This window comes from Numida meleagris, chromosome Z (genome assembly GCF_002078875.1).
Source record: "Numida meleagris isolate 19003 breed g44 Domestic line chromosome Z, NumMel1.0, whole genome shotgun sequence".
Classification (NCBI taxonomy): domain Eukaryota; kingdom Metazoa; phylum Chordata; class Aves; order Galliformes; family Numididae; genus Numida; species Numida meleagris.
The window spans coordinates 51218503-51238017 of NC_034438.1; the positions used below are offsets into that span (position 1 = coordinate 51218503).

General features: G+C 41.0%; 1 protein-coding gene across 3 annotated transcripts in view; it reads left to right on the forward strand.

The window, feature by feature from the left end:
• Positions 1-19515, forward strand: part of SHB (SH2 domain containing adaptor protein B) — a 72034-nt gene that overhangs the window by 16400 nt on the left and 36119 nt on the right. For all 3 annotated transcript variants that reach the window (XR_002433283.1, XM_021380149.1, XM_021380148.1), the window contains exon 2: positions 6875-6992. Coding sequence is in view for 2 of the 3 variants with exons in the window: in XM_021380149.1 (XP_021235824.1) it covers positions 6875-6992 (118 nt within the window). In the remaining variant the exon portion in view is untranslated. The remainder of the gene's footprint in view (positions 1-6874; positions 6993-19515) is intronic.

The following is a 19515-nucleotide window of genomic DNA, read 5'->3' on the forward strand; positions in this document are numbered from 1 at the left end:
GGAGGGAGGGAGGAAGCAGTATGGAAGCTGTGGGGAGGATTACTTGAGCATATTCTTGAATTCATTTCTTCTTGGAAGAAAGCATAAATGCAAGTTTTTGTTAGCTTGGAGAACAAATCTGGATAAAACTTGTGAGTCTTTAAGTATACAGGCTGAAGTCTCATCAGAGACCTTTCTGATGCGTACCTGCCTGGGTATTACATGAAAGTGTTATTTTTAAGGAAACATCTGTCTAGGGCATGTTTGGGATGTGAGACCTGGAAATCCCTTTGGGACAAAGGGAAGTCTGGATTTGTCAAAAATACCACAAGGTAGTTAAAAGAAGCAAACAAAAAGCAAAGCAACATGTAATACAGAGTGATTTATACTGTACCTAACAACTGGTCTTTTGTGACTGTAAATTCTCAGAGACGATGAAGAATTTTCAGTGCATTCTGTTAAGTGTTTTAACTGTGGTGTTCTCTGACTCAACATGAGAGGGCTCATTTTAAATGGGAGCTCCTCCTGTATCTGCTGCCAGCTGCGTGTTCTTGTCTGTGATATTGGTAGATTTAAATGCCAGTCACAAAAGCTGGGAAAGGCAGACTGTGCAGTCTGTCATTTTTCTGGTGGGGGATTTAATTACAAAATAATGGTGAATCTCCCCCTAAAAGGATCTATAATAGTAAGTCTACCAAAGGTTTGGCTACCAGGAGAGGTTTTTAGTGTTTTTAATGAGATAAGGATATCTGCAAAATCATGCATTAGGCTTGTTCTTTGTTTTCTTCCACTGATTTCTTATGCAAGTCATGCTTTTTGCATATACAAAAAACACAATTAAACTTGCATGTAACATAATGACATATGTAGGACTTGCATAGTGTTGTAAGACTGTGGGTGAGAAAGACGGTGATGCCTGCAGCTGAGTTAATACATACTGTAGGATTAAAACTGAATTTCAGCTTGTATGTGATTTTCTGAGTTTTGTTTTTGAAAACGTCTTGTATTTCCTAATTGGCTTCTTAACTGGTGCTGTTGCTTGGAATTTGCTTACCTAGTAACTGAGCCATGCTCATTTTCTTTTGCCTTTTAAAAGGCTACCTGCTTGGGAGAACTCCTGGGAGTGTTCCCTAATTCCATGTTGATGTCTTTGATCTAGTAAAGTCAAATATAAGATTCACTTAATTTTATATAATTGGACTTATATTTCAGAGTTTCTCTTGCTTGTGTTTGTTTATACCTTGAGTGTTACTAGATCTACACAATAGAAAACAATATTGTTTGTTTTCTCTTTATGTTGAGGAATTCTTAAACATGTCTTGAATTTCCTTCATATGATTGATATTTGGTTATTCTAATAGGATTTCTTCCTGAGATGTTATTGGCTATGCTTCTGGCTTTTGTCTTTAATAGACTTGTTTTTTTTTCCCTATATACCATTCCTCCAAAGGCAACATTGATTCACTTTTGTTGGAAAGAAAGATTAATGCAATCAGATAAGTGCATGTACAAGTAAATGGATTACACTGCAAGAACATTCAGTGGAAAAGTAGTTTATTTGAAAGGCTGAAAACAAAAGCTGGATGTTCTTTGTTTGTTTGTTTGTTTTTGTAAGAGAGTGAGTTAGGTGAGTCTCTGTACCTCTTTGGTCTGCCTGTACTTTGCTCAGTTAAGTGATAGGATTATGCTTAGACAAATTCTATCAGAGTTTCTGAAACTGCACTCTAAATGGCCTCAGTGTTGAAGCTTGTTCACTGTGTAGCATCTGGAATACAGGCTTCGCAGACCCTGTAGGGACAAGCTTCGTGCAGTAGCATGACTCAGCCCTATTTTCCTACATTGTGCTTACTCTGTTAAAATTCATGGTCTTCCTTTTTGGTGGAGGAGCCAGACCCTAGTGTATCAGGGTCCAAGCTGTTATGCTCCAAACATTATTTCCATTTTAAAGACGAAGATTGTGTACTGCATTAAGTTTGAAATTCCTCAGAGATCCTGAATTGTGCTGAACGGATGGGATCTCAACCTTTGGTTTGAGTAGATGTGGTAATTGCCAGGATTCCTCCTTGTACATGGAGTGCCTAGAACAGTGAGGACTTGCAGTGCTCTCTACACGTATAGCTTCTTTGCACCAGGAAAACCTGGTTAGACTTTCAGCCACTGATATAGTTAATGATTCTGGTGATGCTGGTGATTTGGGAAAACCAGAAAATGTTGAGACAGGTGAGTACCTGCAAAATAAGGTGCATGCCTCAGGATCTCTTGTTGCTGTCAGTTGTGTGCTGAAATGCTTCTACCTGTTCTGCAGGGTGAGAGTATATTTTTATTGAGGGTTTTTAAGTGTATTTTTTTTCCTGTGTACTTTGGCTTGAAGACAGAGCAGAAAGTTTTTGCTTTAACTCTAGAGAAGGAAAGGGTGAACGGTGCTGGCTGTGTGACTTGGGGCTGGATGAGCCAACATGTAGCAGGTTTGGAAAGCGGTCACCCAAACTGGTTCACTCAGGGTCCTAACAGCTTGATTAGGCACCCCTTTCCCACAGTACTTGGTATTTGTTTGCTCATCCCATGTCTTGTTTCCGCAGCTGAAACCTCTGGGAGAAGTGGTGCCCATCCTTATGCTGGAGTAGTGTCAGTGTGAACATGTTGCAGGGCAGAATGTGGTGGGATAGCAAAGTGGATGCTGTTCAGAAGTCTTGTCATTTTTTGGGACTCAGTTTTTACAACTCTGGCTTACAATGTCGTACCTTCATTGATGGAAGTAGTGACAATTGTCAGAATAGCTTGGGCACTTGAGGCAAAGTGTAATGTATGTCAACAGCATCACTGTGTCACCTGGAACAGGTGTGCTTTGATCTCTGCAACAGCTTACTGTATGGGGAAACACAAGTTCAGGTTATTCTAACTAATGTTCAGAATGGCAGCTCTGAGCTAGGCCCTGTCATAGGCTGTAGGTACTTGCAAATCATGTACTTGCAAATCTCTCTAGTGAAGTCTGGAAAGCATACTTCTGGGTATTTAAATGCTGGATATGAATAGTAATGCTACTGAATCCTATTTACAAATCCTATTTGCAAGTGCAGCTAAGTAGTTGCACTATATTTAAAAAAGTAAAAAAGCAAATAAAATCCTGGTTGGTTGACATCAGGCAGCACAGATGCATTTTTAGAAACCATTTAAATCTGTGTTTAAGGTGGGCTTTTGGCTTGGTGAGTTGTGTGTGTGCTTTTTGTTGTTTATTTTTTTTTGGTTGGTTGGTTGCATGCAAATAGTTCTTAACCACATTTTTAAGCTGCATGGGAATTAAGACTTGATTTATTTGAGAAGAGCTGGAAATTTGACAGTGACATGACTAAACTGTCTATTGACTACAGGGTGACTTAAAACTTGCATCATCTGTGCGTCTGACAAAAACAGTCACATAGAAAACCGTAGCTCCCATGGTTTGTTATTTATATTTTTGTTCACTGTCACAGCACATTTGTGCTGGGGAGGTGGAATGTCTAACTTTTGCTGCGTGGTGCTAGGATAAGCTGTGCACTAAGTGCACTAGTCTGCTGATTGTAATAGGGAGAGGTCTTCACTTCTTGTTTTTCTTGATTGTCGATTGTGTATCTAAAGTGGAATCATCAAAATTTTTCTGTAGTATGTGGTTTCATTACTGAACAGTATGCAACTTAGGTCAATTCTTGGTACACACAGCAAATTGAGACATTTGGAACCCTCATGGCTGCCTCAGGCCATCTGGGGATTTCCTGATATCTGTGATTCATTTTGACAGCTGGGACCTGCATGAAATATGGCTGGATTTGGCAAAGGGAAGAGGCAAGTTATCTGTGTCCCACTGAGGTCAGACTGTGTGTGAATGCCCTATCTAGCCTCTTGCTTACAGAACCTCAGTGTGTTGCCACTCCTCCTTGTCTGTGGCATATGGAGCAGGTGCAGCATCAGCTTGTGAGTATCCTGACCAGTTGAGACTTCTGGGAGAAGTGTCTTGGTAGTTGACAGCTGGCATCCGTTCCCAACTCTCTCCTGTCACTGTCAGTCACTAACATGAAGGATCAATCTGGAAGCCAGTCAGACAAGATTAGCCACTTGCCTTGGAAGTGCGCTTACTCCAAGATGTGAATGAGTGTGTGCAGGCCACGGGCTGGGATCACCTATGCTGGCCTTGGCCCGTGAACCGCAGAAAACAAATGGCTGACTGAGACTGCTTTGCTAGGCAGTAGATGAAAGGCTGTTGGGAGAGAAACCCATGACATCATCGTCTCCATCTGAAACACTGATGAGCATTAGTGAATACGGAGGTGCTTGATTATTGTGTGGAAAGGCCTGTTCCCACATGCCTGTAGTGGGAGGGATGACGGCATCTTCTCCGCATGGCATAGAGATTTTTCAGATCACGGTCTGCAGAGCCTCACTGCACAGCAAGGGGTATATGTGGTGAACACTAGCTGGTGTTAAACGGAACTCGCGTGATGGGCTGACAAGGTAGTGCTTGCTGAGATTGGCGTTATAATGGAACTAACAAATATATTAATTGGAGGCCTTGATGGCATTTTTGAATTAAGCCTTTTTTTTGAAAGAAGTTTAAAATTGGTAGCTGTTAGCAAATACAGAAGAAATCGAATGTTGTTATTGGCCAGCTGCCATATCTAGGCTGAGAATTTATACATTTTAATATAAATGGAAACCATAACAGTCACTTAGGAGGCTTTCTTACAGCTCCTATCTGTAAAGCTACTTTTAATAGAGAAGTGCAGATGCACAGCTTGAGGAGAGGGAAGCAGACTGCTAGTGCTGTAGCGTGGGTTGGAGATGTGTTTGTGTTTTCTGGGGGGACCTTTTGGAGAGAAGTTTGCTCAATCTTACAACTCTTACAGGTGATCTCATTGAAAACATGGTTATAATTTGCTGTACACAATTGCTTAGTGCTTTGACATATTATTCTTCAGGATGGGAGGAGTTGCACCACTGTTCAAGCTAGGGGAGATTTTCACACTGGGGAATACGGTAGCAGGTGTATTTCCAGCCAAAGTCTGATCTGGGACAGATTCATGGATACTGTATTAATAATAAAAAATGTAACAATGAAATAATGTGGATTGGGACTTCTTTACAAATCTTCTAATTGTTAGAAAGCAGGTTTTGTTAGATCTCTTCTGAATACCAAGTTAGTTGCTGAAGTCTTTGTGTTCACATTAGGTATCATGAGCTCTTGACTTACAGCAAATCGGTCTTGATTTTTACCTCATTTGACAGCATTTTGTCTGTACAATTTTCCTTCTTCCTAATTTGCCAAAAATATACTGGGAGAAATATCAAATAACTGTCTGTAAGACTGTTTTCTGCTTCATGTTTTGGTATAGTTATGCTAAGGATAGGCAGATACTACATGTTGACATTTGTAATAGGAGAGCAGCAGGGAGCCCGTCAGCTCTTGACAGAATTGCATCAGAAGCGTAAATGGATGGGCATTTCAGCTGCAGGGCTTTTAGAGATAAACCTCTCCTTTTGAGGAGCAGAAATTAGTGCTGCATGATGCGCATCGTTGCCTTTGTCTTAAGTCTGCGCAGCAGCTGACGCGTCTCTGATTTGCAGCTGATTTGCTGCTTGGGCATATGTCGCCTGTGATGGGGGGAGGGGCCTTTTCTCCAACAATGAGACCATCATTTTGGTACCTACCAGAGAGAACTATTTTTTCCTCCCTCTATTACCTTGTCAGTCTGGTGCTTTCATCGAACAGATTTCCAAGCGCTTTTGAGTGAGGGAAAACACACTTGATTTCTAATTAAAATGTCAATCCAAGACTGTTTGGTAACCCAGCTGTTAACCTGTAACTGGAGGACAGCTAAGCCTTGTTCTGACACTTACGCCTTTGTGGTCAGTGATAATAAATGCATCTTCAAAAATCTCCTGCTGGGACATGCTTGAGAGTGGTGTTTTTCCTCTATCTGGTGGGATATTCTGGCAGGAGGAGCTGGAACAGATGCAGCTTCAGTGTTAGAGCTAGCAATGAACCCCTGGGTCTTTGTTTAAAAAATTGGAGCTGTTGGCATAGCAATCTGATTTCAGTCTCACTGTTACTGGTCTTAAAGGTGTAAAACTGGTGGGACAGGAAGAGTCATGGTTGAAAAAATCCCTCTGAAGGAGAGTCGCCTTCAGGGCAGAATCCTTCAGGCTTCCCCCAGTCTGAATTCGGGACTGGGCAGGGTGGGATCCATCCCAACAGAACCGCTGCACTGTTCTGTGGGATTCTGGCACTGAGAGACAGAAACCTGCCGCTGCTTTCTCAGCTTCAGACTCCTTTTCTTGTCCTGCTTTACACATACATGCTCTGCAATAACTTTCACATGAGGGCTTCTTTCATTTCTCAGGCTCCCTTGTCAGCTTCTGGAAACCTATATTATCTCAGCCCCTTCAGTAATAGGGAGGAATGATTCCTATCAGCAGATAAATTCTTTAGCAGTATTGTGAATTGTACCTTATAAAGCTAAAAAGCAGAAGTGATGAAGTATGTGCAGGTGAAAGTGTGTTTTTTTTGCCAAGTATTAGCAAAAATCTCTGATAAGAATTACACTGGATTGAACATGCTGAGTGGTTAGATCCTTCTAGTTTGCCCATCCCAATTATTCTGTATCTTCTGCTAATTGGAAAACTTTTGACACACAGACTGTTTTTGTGCAGTCTCTGGGATGAAAAGAAGCAAGCAGATCTCAGCACCGGTTAGTCAGTGATCTGTAGCAGTTCTGTCTGTCCTCTGAACCAAGATTGTACTCTGAAGATGGCATATGATGCAGCTGTGTGAAGTTTCGGATTTTTTGCCATTAGAGTGTTAACTGCATTCCGCTTTGTATATCTGACTTGAGATTCTAGTAACAGTTACTTTCCTGTCTTTCAGGTCTTGATAGCTGATGACTACTCAGATCCGTTTGATGCCAAAAGTGAGTTGAACAAAATGGTAAAAGGGGAGAACACTGGCTATATGGAACCATATGAAGCCCAGAGAATAATGACAGGTAAGAAACGAAAATTGCACATGTGATGCATGTCAGTTCACTTGGATATTACAGCTGCTGTGAAACTAAAATGTTTTTTTGACACGCAAAACTGTGTTTTGTTTCTGAAAATGTCAGATAGTGGACAGTAACTGCTATGAAGGCTTTTCATGTGCTTGTACCTGCCTTGATATCTAAAAAAACTGCTCTGGGGCTGCCCATCATATATAGATGGTTTGTACTGTCATGTGGTGAAATGAAAAAGTGAGCATGGGGGCTGGAGTCTGCATTGCTCTACTTGGTGATGGCAAGGCTGTCATCTGCGTACATAGCAAGAATGGCCAAAACATAATGTTTTAAGGTGTATTAATACAACAGTTAAGCAATTTGCTTATGGCCTTTTTTTCCTCCTTCACGTTCAGTCTTCTTAGCCTTCTCTCTGTTGCAGGAGGGCTGCAAAGCTACATCTTTGTTTTTTCCTTCCTTTTCTAATGGTTTTCTCTGGCCATGCACCAAATGAGAGTTTAGGATGCTTGTAAGCCTTTCACTTCTGTTCTTGGTAGTTTGCTTCCTATTGTTTTGTGTAGGGAAGTGGTTTGTGACTGTAGTGCTCTAGGAATTTGGAGTGTGATCCCTTTGTCCTCTCATCATGTGTCTGTAACTTGCCTTGTATTCCACATGGAGTAAATGCTATGCTGTGAACAGGCTTCAGAAGCCTGTCACAGTGCAACTGATAAAATACACACTGGGGCTGTCTTGTCTGGAGGCATTCCAGGCCAGGTTGGACGAGGTGCTGGGCAGCCTGATCTAGTGCATATCAACCCTGCCCACAGCAGGAGGTTGGAACTAGGTAGTGTTTAAGGTCGCTTCCAACCTAAGGCATTCTGGGATTCTCTTAGGGATAACTTCAGAGGCAACTCAAGGCTATTTCAGGAAAATTAAAGGCAGAGGTTTGATACTGGGGAGTAGGAATTTCATTTTGTTGTTTAATGTATTTCTTGCAGGAGGTTACTTGCACAGTTGTCCTGGAACTGGGTGTGTTAGATCTTGTAGGTAGGATATGTTGACTCACAAGATGTGTGGAAATGTCAACGTGCATGGTTTTGAGTTGGTCCTGAATCAGCACAGCAGCATGCTGCCAATATCCCTTGAATACTGGAAGATGAAAGCAAGTCCCAGAAGGACTTCTGCATGTAATCTGAAAGGAAGGTGTCCTTCCCCATGCAAGTCAACGTGTACAAGACAGGTTGACTAGTTCAGCTTCTGTATGTACTCCAGGAATGGCCTGCAGTTACAGGAGAAATTTGTGTATGCTGGACCTGAAGAGCTGGAAAGGCTTTCCAAGAATGTTTTAGAGCATTTGATTCAGATGCCTGTTGTTATCTTACAATCTTGCCTGTCTTTTTCAACATGTTCTTCAAGCTGGGTGAAGGCACATCTACGCCATTGGTGAAGTTTTGCTGGTGAACATAAACTAAGACCAGTGCTAGATAAGAAAGAACAGAGTCTCCATCCAGAGATGCGAGAATTGTACCAACAGTAGCTGCTCTTGAGGTTAAACAAGAATAGAGGATTTCAAGTAAAAGTTCACTGCTTTGTCCACAGGCTCACAGCATTAGCATCCTTCTTCCTATATTTTTTTCTGTCCTGTTTCTATCCACTTCATTCTGGCTATGCAGCAAAAGAACAGTGGGCAAGTTTGACTTTCTGACACCTAGTGATTTTGTGCTTTGGGTCCTTCCCTAGCTGCAGAAAGCGTGCAGCCAGTGCTAGAACAGAAAACACCTTCATACACTTCATTGCTTTTTTTTTTTCTAGGTACTGCAGTAAAACTTCATGCCTGAATCATGGTGGCATCTTCAGTGCATGACAGACAGCCTAGGAAGAGCAAGTTCATCTGTCTTAACTGGGAGCTCCCCATGGGCATGCTGGGAGCAGTAGGACTGTCTTCCTTTAGGCTGTCACAGAAATGCTGGGAGTGTACAAAAAACAGCATTCCCATGAACCTGCACCTACTTCAGAAGGCCTTGAGTGTCAGTTTCCCTTGTAACTAAAGAGGCTGTTTTTTTGTTCAGACACGTAGCTTCATCTGAATAGTCACTGCAGTGCATTGGTGGTGAGTCAGGTCTTGTAAAATCCTTCTTCCTTTACCAGGTTGCCTCTGGCATGTTGTTTGCTGGCGCCAAGTTTCCAGCTGCTAATAATGCAAAAAGAACAGTGATAATTGCTTTGATAAATATTAGCCTGGATATAGTAGTGTGTATAGTATGAAATGTTAAGAAAGAAAATTTCTGGCCTGTTCAAGGTGGCTACGCCGAATAAACCAGCCTGTGATCTTTTGGCACTGTAATGGCCCCACAGTTTAAGACTTGTTATTTGCTTGTACTTGAATATTAGAAATAGCTCTAGCCAACATGTAAGAGTTAGTGTGCCTATCCACTAAGCTTTACAGTTGATGTAGTTTTGAAAAAACTTCAAGTTTGTTCTCTAGCACCTACATTTGTGTGTGCTCCAGCTATAGAGTCTGCGTGAAGGTTTAACATTGTGCTAGTCATGGCTAGAAGCTGGCCACAAATGGGAATTTCATCCATCATCCATCCATCTCGTACATTGTTGTGGATTCCTCACTAGAACTCGCATATATGTTGTCCTGTTGCCAAATGGTGTGACTGCATGCTGGTCATTCTGGCACAACAAGATTTGTTTTTCTTCAAGTACAAGGTGGGAAAAAGTGCAAAGGTAACTTCACTCTTGAAATGTGATGTGTATGTTCTCTCAGCTCTTGGTTTGCGGTTGCATCGGGTGAAGTTTGAAGTTCAACAGCACACAAACAAGAACTTTTGACTAGTAACAAGACAGGTTTATTTACATGTTAGGAGCTCTGTAAAGGACCGCACTGTACACATTAAGAGAACTAAAGTTAGTTAGATACCTCCTGTGCTTCGGAATCTATTTGAAATTGTTTCTTGCTTTATTAGAAACACCTTGACTATCCCATTGTTATTGTGTAGTGGAAAGCAATACAGAAGAAGACTTCTTCCTTTCCAGTAGGCCTGATGTGCATGAGTTGAGGCAAGACAGAAATAATAGTGGGGCTGCTTCAGTCTAAGTCCTCACCTTCTCTCTGAGCAAAGGAGCAGACCTCACATCTGCATCGCTTTAGATTCATGGCCAGTGGCCACCATGAACACTTTGCACCCCATGGTGATTGTGAGGGGATAAAGCCAGAAATTCTTATGTTGGGAGGGAATGTGATGTAGTGTGGTTGCTATAATTAGCTGCATAACTGGGGGTGGAAACCAGCTGTACATAAAATGAATAGCATTTCTCTATATTTAACTCTGTCTCCTTCACTGAAATAATTTAAAGCATTCTCCCTAATGTTTAATATGGTGTTACTTGCTGCTTAGGGTGCATACTGGCTTACAAATACGTGAAAATAAAAAGAAAGAAACCTTATTGTCTACTTTGTGCAGCTGAGTAAATGTAAAATACATGGCTTGGCTGTTTCCTAAAAGGGTAACTCTCCCCCTCCAGCCTTGGTCTAGAATTGGAATTGGGTAGACAGATCTTGCTTATTGCTACGCCATACTTTGGCTTTATAGGCAAGATCTCAACACTGGAGTCAGAACTGCAAGGGAATCAATTCCTGTGGTAATTTCTGGCTACTAATTTAGACCAGAGAGTGTTAAGCGGATGCACAGGATTCTGTTGCCATGACTTTGATGCAAAAATATACTATGCAAAATGAGTTTTAGCTAAGACAAAATGTTGTCTTTTTTTCTTGTTTTTTGGTCATTTTTTGTCTTCTGTTTCAATGTTTTCATCTTCATAGGACTAGATGCAACTTGGAAATGGACTAAATGGTAAAATTTGAATCACAAGCCTTATTCCAGAGATGTTAATTGTTGTGGGTTTTTTTTTTCTTGGTGGGGTGTCTGTCACTTCTCACCAAGATGACTTTTTGACTTCTGAAGTAAAAAGGAATTTCTGTCCTAATCTCAGCTGACAGTGCAGAAGGAGTACAACTTGCTGGAAGTCCTTTTCTACTGTATTATACTGGAATGGTAAGCTAGCTCAAAGTAAAACAAGATGGTACAGTAAATATTAGCACAGCATGTAGTGAAACAAACACAGTACTTTTTGTAAGGAGAAGATGCCTTTTCAACTGTAATATTTTGTCTATCTTGCTGGTAAACAGAATTTTTTCACCTGCTGGCTTTTCAACTGAACTCTGAAAGTCTCTAGTGGCAAAACATGAGTGAAATCTTAAGTAAATGGAATCTGTTTCTGAAATCAGCTGTTAAATCAATAGCTGCAGTTTCTCCTGCATCTTTTTTGTTTTTATCTGTTGTCTAAACCAAGGAGATTTTCTTACCTTTAAAAGTAAATGAAGGATGAGGATTCAGACAGTCGTCTGCTTGTTACAGAGACTGAACATCTTGCCTTATCAATTTGCCCACCTTTTAGTATGACTTCACATCAGTGTCACAAAAGGGGCTTACAACTTCAGTGGGAAGTGGTCAGAAACTCAGCTTTTGTGCTCTGTGCATTTTGTGGAGACTGGTAATGTAACATACAGCCCCTTACCTTCTCTGGTTTCTGGCTATGAAGAGTTCTTCTTGAAAGGGCTTTTTTGGAATATCTTAAGTACCTATACAAACTCAGCTATTTGTTGACTGTATGCTTGCTGACATGATTTGAGGCTATTCTCTGCAGGAGTAGCCTGCCCTTTTTAGGTGTGGGCAGATAAGCCTTTTCTCACTTTGGTCAATGTTGATGCGCTGATAAGTGCATTTGTTTCTGTTATAGTTTTACAGACAAAGATCTAAAGGGGTGGTATGTTTATGCTTGCTCTGGGACTGTGATGTGTTACTATGATTGGATTTCTTGAGCTACATCAAGGTATTCAAAAAGAACATGGAAGAATTCAAGCTTGGTTTGAGGTTTTGTTGGTTCTGCCTTGCTCAGTGTCATGAGTTGGTGAAATGGAGTTGTGGAGTTTGCACACAGCTTGGCATTATGAAGCAGGATGTAGGTATGCAAAACACTTGCTCTTGTAGGCCAGACTAGTAATTAAGAAAAAACTAGGCAAACTGGGGAAATAAGGCTTGTCTATAGGAAACCTGGACTTATTTTGAATTCTGCATTCATTTTCTGTGGAGTAGGTAATTTTGAAAGCTGTGTGAAAAAGCACTGGATTTTGTAGCTCTAGCGCCGTGGTTATCTCTCCTGTGGTTTGTCAAACCATTGCACTTGTATAGAACTGGCTGCAAGGCAGTTACGTGTGGTGGCAGAGCTGAGCCCTCTTGAGCTTTCGTGGAGCAGTTGTTATGGCTGTAATGCAGCCTCCGGTGGACAAGAAGATGTCTGTGTTGCTGTCTCAATTAAAACAAAAAGAGAAGAAGGAGAGAAGGGAAGAAGAATGTCTTTCAGATCTACCATTACTTTTCTGTATTGTATGTGCTCCTTTCCCTAGGCAGCAGGATGCACCACCACTGAGAAAACTTGGGATTATAGTGGAACATAGAGCAGATCAACAGACTGCTCATCCTAATCTCTCTTTGTGTGGATCTTTGTGTGTCTTTCTCTAAAACCAGAACATAACACCCAGAAACAGACACAGCTTTCTACAGTCATCTCTTTGGATGTGGCTTTGTGCTTTAAAAACTTTTGCATGCACTCTCATTGTTGGTTTAAAAGCACATACTAGAAAATAAGTGTAACTGGAGAAATCGTCAGAAAGCGTTGACTCAGTTGTATGCAGCAGGATCGTGGCTGGAATGAATTTTAAAATATGGCATTTTCTGACCTGACCTCAGTGGAAAATACCACGTTACTCTTCATGATTTGTGACGCTTCTGTTGCAAGGAGGGAAGAAAACTGATTAATGGTGTTTGCCATGACTGTGGTTTGGTTTTCCTAAGAGTAGGGTCTGTTATTCAAGATGCTTTACTGAATGCTAGCCAGATTTATTTGCTGTTGTTAGATATTTGTGCAAACACGAATGCTCTTGGATGATAACGTGAAAGACTGTATGCCTGAGAGCATTTTGTCTATAGCTGCAAACATTCATACAGAACACTTCAGGTTCTGTACTGTTGTGTGCAAGTGTTACACCAAGGGGAAAAAACAATGCTGCGTTACTAACAGATTTCTTTGTAACAAGGCTTTCAACTACAAATCAGCATCTCATCATGGTTTGTTTGAGTAGCCTAACAACTACAGTAAAGTTGCAAGCAAATGCAAGGTATTGAACAAGAGCAGCTGGACAGTTCTGTGTACAACACTTAAGGTTTATAAATGCTGGGGACTGGTTGCTCTTCCCATCCATCACTTGCTGAGCTGAAACATTTTTTCTCAGTAATTTCAGTGTTCACATCTCTTTCGCTTTTCTGTGCTAGCAAGTCAGCTGTCTTCCATTTCATGCAAGGGCTTGGATTGTAAGAGACAAAAATCCGTGATGGGATATGACAACAATTCTACCTCATATAGAGGTGGTATTCTAAGTCAAACTATCTTTATCTTCAGAACTGAACAGCAAATCTAGCCCTTCCTTCATTGTGTACATTAATGACTATTGCTGTATGTACATGCAGGACTGTGCTAGACATCAAGCTTACTGAATCTCCCGTCCTAACATTTTGAGTTGTATCTGATGGCTTTTACTTCCAACAGATCATGTTTCACCTTTATTACAAGTCCTCAGATACTGATCAGAGCTCTTAGATTGTACTGGTAGTTCAATTTGAATGGCATTCAATGACATTCTCCTTGGGAAAGCAAAGTGTGCAAAACTAAATAATTTCTGTGGCTGATCCATGTGTCTTACAGTTTTCAAGACTGCAAGTAATAGCTGTAAACAGTCACTGTGGCTGTTCCTTGCAGTGAACTGAAAAGAAATAGACAGTTTAGGAGGATATGGATGACTTGAGTACTGATAGTGCTTGCTATTGCTGGAATCCTGGTCAGAAAGAAAGATCTCTTGTATCAGATATCGCTTCCAAAGCTTTGACTTCTTTCTGTTTTAATGGTGTTTTTTGAAAAATTACTAACGAAGAGAGAACTTAAATGGATGTTAGTCATCTTAGAAGCTTCAGGCTATGTGCTTGAGCTTTCAGTTTTATTGTTTCTTAATCATAACAGGCATAATTGTTCACAAGCTAGATATTTTGCTTGAAACAATGTGCAGTTCTCATTTCAGTGTAGCTTTTGACCATGTAGCCACCTGTCTTTGGAAGTAATCAACTCCAGGAGTTTTTGAGCAGAAACCCTTCTTCCTACCCTGTACTCTCTTCAGGGAGTGTTGCCAGGTGGCTAAAATAAAATCAGAGCATATTTCATCTGTCTGAGAGCAAACCTTGTCTGCCTTTTGTTAAACCAAAGATGGCAGCTGTTTTGGTTAGGTGTATTTACTGCTTCAGTCTGCTGTATATTTTATTCTTGCGAACAACTTCATCCCTACTCTATCACTGGGCATTCAGGTTTGCAAGGAGGTCTCTGTCCACTTTCTAGTGCTCCCTGGATGACACTAAGTTTAAAGTCATTTACATCTAGAGAAGGTATCAGGGAACAAGTTATATATTTTGTCATGATTTTAATGAATTCACTTTTGCTCATGTGTGGATATCCAACTGCAAAGTCCTGCACCTGGGGCCAGGCAATTCCAGGCACAAATACAGGCTGAGTGCAGAATGGAGAGCAGCCCTGTGTAGAAGGACTTGGGGGTTCTGGTGGATGGAAAGCTGGATATGAGCCAGCAGTGTGCACTTGCAGCTCAGAAGGCCAACAGTATCCTGGGCTGCATCAACAGAAGGATGGCAGCAGGGAGAGGGAGGGTATCATCCCACTCTGCTCTGCCCTTTGAGGCTTCATCTGGAGTACTGCGTCCAGGCATTGGGGCCCCCTGAACAGGAAAGACATGGAGCTGCTGGAGCAGGTCCAGAGGCAGCTACAAAGATGATGAGAGGGGTGGAGCATCCCTCCTACAAAGAAATGGTGAGAGAACTGGGCCACCTGTTCAGCCTGGAGAAGAGAAGGCTCTGGGGAGGCCTGAGAGGATATCTAAAAGGTGCCAGGTAGGTTATATTTATTATTATTTAGGTTATATTGGTAGGTTATATTTCCCTATTTTATTTCAATGCATACCTTCTGTGGAAGATAGGAATCTGTTCTGTTGCTTGTTTATTGATACTTAATCATAAAGGGACTTCTCCCCTCCTCTCTTGCTCTTATGGCAATTATGATCTTTATCACAACTGTTGGAATGCAAAGTTCCTGTGTTTCCTGGGGTAATGAGTCATACCTGGAGTTCAGTAGGATTTCCGTTGCAGTTGTAGGCTGTTTCAGGCCATTGCTTTTCACGTCAAGAGGTTATGCCAAACTTTAAAACCAAGGCTGGACAGTAAAGGTCTGTTGTTCATTCCTGGCAAGTGGCTCACTTCTGAGTCACTTGGCTTGTGTTTAGAAGGGAAAAGGAGGAAAGATGTTGCAATATCCAGCTTTTCCTGCAGGGCTTTCTGGAATAGTGAGAGTGGGGAGGCATTTGTTACAGTCCCAAGCAAAACTGCCCTGGCTGTATTGGGATGTTGTTGATGCTGTCATCTGTTCAGAAGCTAGAGGCATCTGGCTGGACCTGGATCAGAGCAGAAGGCAGTTTGAATTCTGATGTTCTGTGATGAAATTTGAGCAGAGGTCAATTTTAGCTTCTGTTGTGAATAGAATCTTTGCTGACATGATGAGAACTCTACAATATGAGTTCTGAAGTGTTCCCAGATGATCTTACTGAGATAGGAGTGAAAAGAAACATTTACCGTGAGGCTTGAAAAACATATGCAGCTGGCCGGCCTGTTTATAGAGAAGGAAAGGAAACATTCAGTGAGAGCAAACCTTCTCGTGTCAAGATAATCTTTGTATTAGCATCTGACGCCTCTGGGAAACTGGCACGTTATTGGTTGACATGTTGCCTGGTGTGAACATATGCCCAATGCAAACAGCTCTGTAACCTCCATTGGGGTTACATGCCAGATCAGTAGCTCTCCATTGGAAAACTCGAGAGCATTGCGCACAGAGAGAAGTAGTGTAGGCCAATTCAGTAAGAACTGTTCCCTGATGAAGAAAAAGAGGGAATTCAGATCAGGCATGGCTTTCTATGTACAGGTCTGGCCCTGATGTGACCTTTACCTGCTAAAGACTGTCATGCTTTCAGAATAATGTCAGATTAAATGCATCAGGTATTCATAAGTACCCTCAACATGAGCCTGAGACTTCCCAACTTTCTTTCTGCTCCCACTGATAACTTCAGGTTTTTAGTGGCAGGTGAGAATACAAGTGGTTATTGTACACAAACAGGCTTGTTCTTGAGTTATGCACTCAGGTACTTCTTTTCAAGTGTGATGGTCTTTTGCTTATTCTAGACTTGTTGATAGAAACCAGTGTGCTACAGCAAGTCCTCCTAACACCTAACAAGTTGTTACTGAGGAGCTCTTGAGTACAAAAAGTTCAAATCCACATTTTAAAATTTGTGCTGCTCCTAACTCCTCTCTGGCTCTCCTAGCTGAAGACAGGTTAGCCCTTTCCCCAACTACTAAAACATTCTCTTGCTCTGTAGGTCACTGTGTTTCCACACTGAACAAACAAGATGTCAAAAGTGGACTCTAAGTATTGTTATTTGCTTGTTTTAATTAAACTTTCAGACTATTTTGGTGAATAAATGTTTAGGGTTTTTTCTGTGTGCCTTGAAAACTTGATGCCAGAAAGATCTGTAGTTTCCGGATAGAATTGCTGCAATGCTAAGACTCCTGCCACTGGAGCTACCTAGCAGATTTAAGTGGTGCAAATGTATTAAGCATCACAGCAGTATTCGCTGTAGTTCAGCTGTGGTTTATGTTGTGTAGTTGGTGGCAAGTTGCATTCTTGATGTGTGTGAGCAGGAAGCCAAATCTAGGTCACTAAGATTGAAGCTATTTAAATGCTTACATTTGGGAAGAGTGGAGCAGCTATCCAGAAGAGACCTGTATTCTGAGTTCAATGATAGGGGGAGAGAAATTTTAAAATATCTTTTCTGTAAATAGCCCTGTTCCATACAGTCCTGCTCCAGCACAGTGTTTAAATATTTATGTATATTAAGTAAATGAACTTAGTATACTGCTATGTTTACTTCTGGTGGCTTTGTATCTGACAAAAGTTATGTGCATTCACAAATGACTTTGAAAAATCATTGTGCTTTCATTCAACTGACAGCTATTGATTGGGCTGCAGAGTATTGCAAAGTATTGTGCTTTAGGAAGAGGACAGTGCTCTATCCACCAGTCTGATCTACACTGATCTCAGTACTGCTGAATGGAGATGGGTGTACCTACAAGTGCTGTGCAGAGTCCTAACAGCAGCATTCTGTCTTTGTCCTGCTCCTAGGATTGTCAAGTACAAGGGATGATGATAGCCCTTGTACTTTGCTTAAAAATCAGTTTCTGTGCTACTTGTTCAGAAGCTGGCACTGAGTGTCAACGCCATTTCCAGCATGTTACCTTCATAGTCAGATCTGGCACACCAGGGTAGGACTTTGTTGGTAGAGAAAGCAGCTGAGGAGCCATTAGGGCTGTTATTTTAAATGCTGCATCAGTCTTGAAATCTTTAGCTGAAGTGGAGCTGGATCTGTTTTATTGTAGTTACAGCTGATATATGTGGATCAGTGGGATCTAACATATTAGTGAGTCAGAACAGCCTTATTGTACTGCAGTTGGCCGGTCTACAAGTTAATGTGTCTGTATCTAATTACACCATCTCTTACTTAAAAAAAACATGCAGAAATTACTTTTTGTTACCAGAATAAGGAAACTCACTCATCTGTGTTATTACAGATGTTGTGAAGTCCTTGTGTATAAAAAGTTGAAAAGCTGCTCACGTGGAACTCTAGGGCCGAAAAAATTGGGAGATTCATCTGATTTACTGCTTTGCCTCTTGCAGGCTAAAACTAGGTTTAGTCAATATGAGGACTTTGGCCAAAGTACAAAATTCTGTGGGCCAGTGCCACTTCTGTCCTCTTTCAAATAGCCTTAATAGACTGCAGGCAAGTTATTACATCTGACTGAGCAGAAGCCTCCCTTTTGGCATATTGGATGTAGGCAAGCAGGATGTTTCTACTTCAGTGCAGGAACATGCTTTTTTTCTGGCATCTCTTTTTAGCCTGCCCAACAGAGTCTTTAGCTCATTGTCTTTTGCCACACAGGAAAACAAAAATTTTTTCACAAGTACTTAATTTCATGGAACCTTTTCCTTACACTACTGTTGTGGAAGGCCTCTTATGCTTTGCTTTATATTTCATCCAAGTAAATTTTACAAAGGGCCTGGAAAGGTGAAATGGTGTATCACATTGCTTTGAGTTTGCTACTGCCTAATGATACAGGCCTACTTCATTTGGAAAAATAATTGTTTTGTTGTTGTCAGAAATTTTTATTTTAAGAACGCAGCAACATTCTTTCACCTCTTATTAGTGGGCACATTAGTTTGAGATGCAAGAAATACCCAGTGGCTTCTGTATACTGTAGGAGAATCTGGCAGTTTTGTTGCATCCTCTTGGACAGAAACCTTTGATTCTCACCTATTGGATTCTGTAAGCAAGTAGTACTGCCTTCAGAATTCACTTTTGTTGTCTGCATAGATGTTTTCTTGATGGCATATCCCAGTTCTCTCCAAATTCACCTCAGGAATACAGCACATCAGTGAGTAATGCTTTTGATTTATTTAAGATTATGAAAAGGTTTACAGTGGCTGCTAGAAAGGTTACTGTGAGGCTATCTATGTGTCCAGTGGAGCTCAAGGTCTACTCTGTATGTGCATTTTTGCAGAGATTGTTCACCAGCTGGAAAGAAGAATGTCAAATTCAGTCATGTATCACAGAGCCTTGTGCTCCCAAATGCCTCAGTTTCTGTACTTTGCTGGTCAGGTTCTCTGGTTTACAAAGGAATCCAGACTCCTGGGGCCTAATTCTGTTACAACTGCTAATTTGAGAGAGTAAGAATTACTGGGATGTCTTCCAGTCTGCTACCAAAATTAGCTCTTTCAAAACTTTGGTTGTTTTTCTTCTATTGACTAATAAAAAACATAATTCTATAAAAATGCACTTTTCTGTATCAGCAGTAATAGTTCAAATAATTAATAAATCAGAATTTCAAGATTCTGAAATCTGAACTGAGAACAGCCTGTACAAATCTGCACTATATTTTTCAATGTACCTTTTGTTGCCCTTGCTGCTTGACCTTTTGAAGGTCCAAAGCCAGTGTGCTAACACAGTTTTGGACTCCCTGGTAACTCCTGTGACTAGTTTAGTATTTACTTAGCACTGTGATTGATAGAAAATGTTAATTCTTGAATAGTCAAGTCTGCTCTGAGCTGTGTCTAATACTGCTTGTGTTATAGTATCAACTTTGCTGCCCGCTATTGAAAGGAATGTTTTTTTCAGTAAAATTACTTCATAAATGTACTTCCAGTATATCATGTAAAAGATAGACTTTCAGACAAGTTTATAGGAAGCTGTGAAAATCTG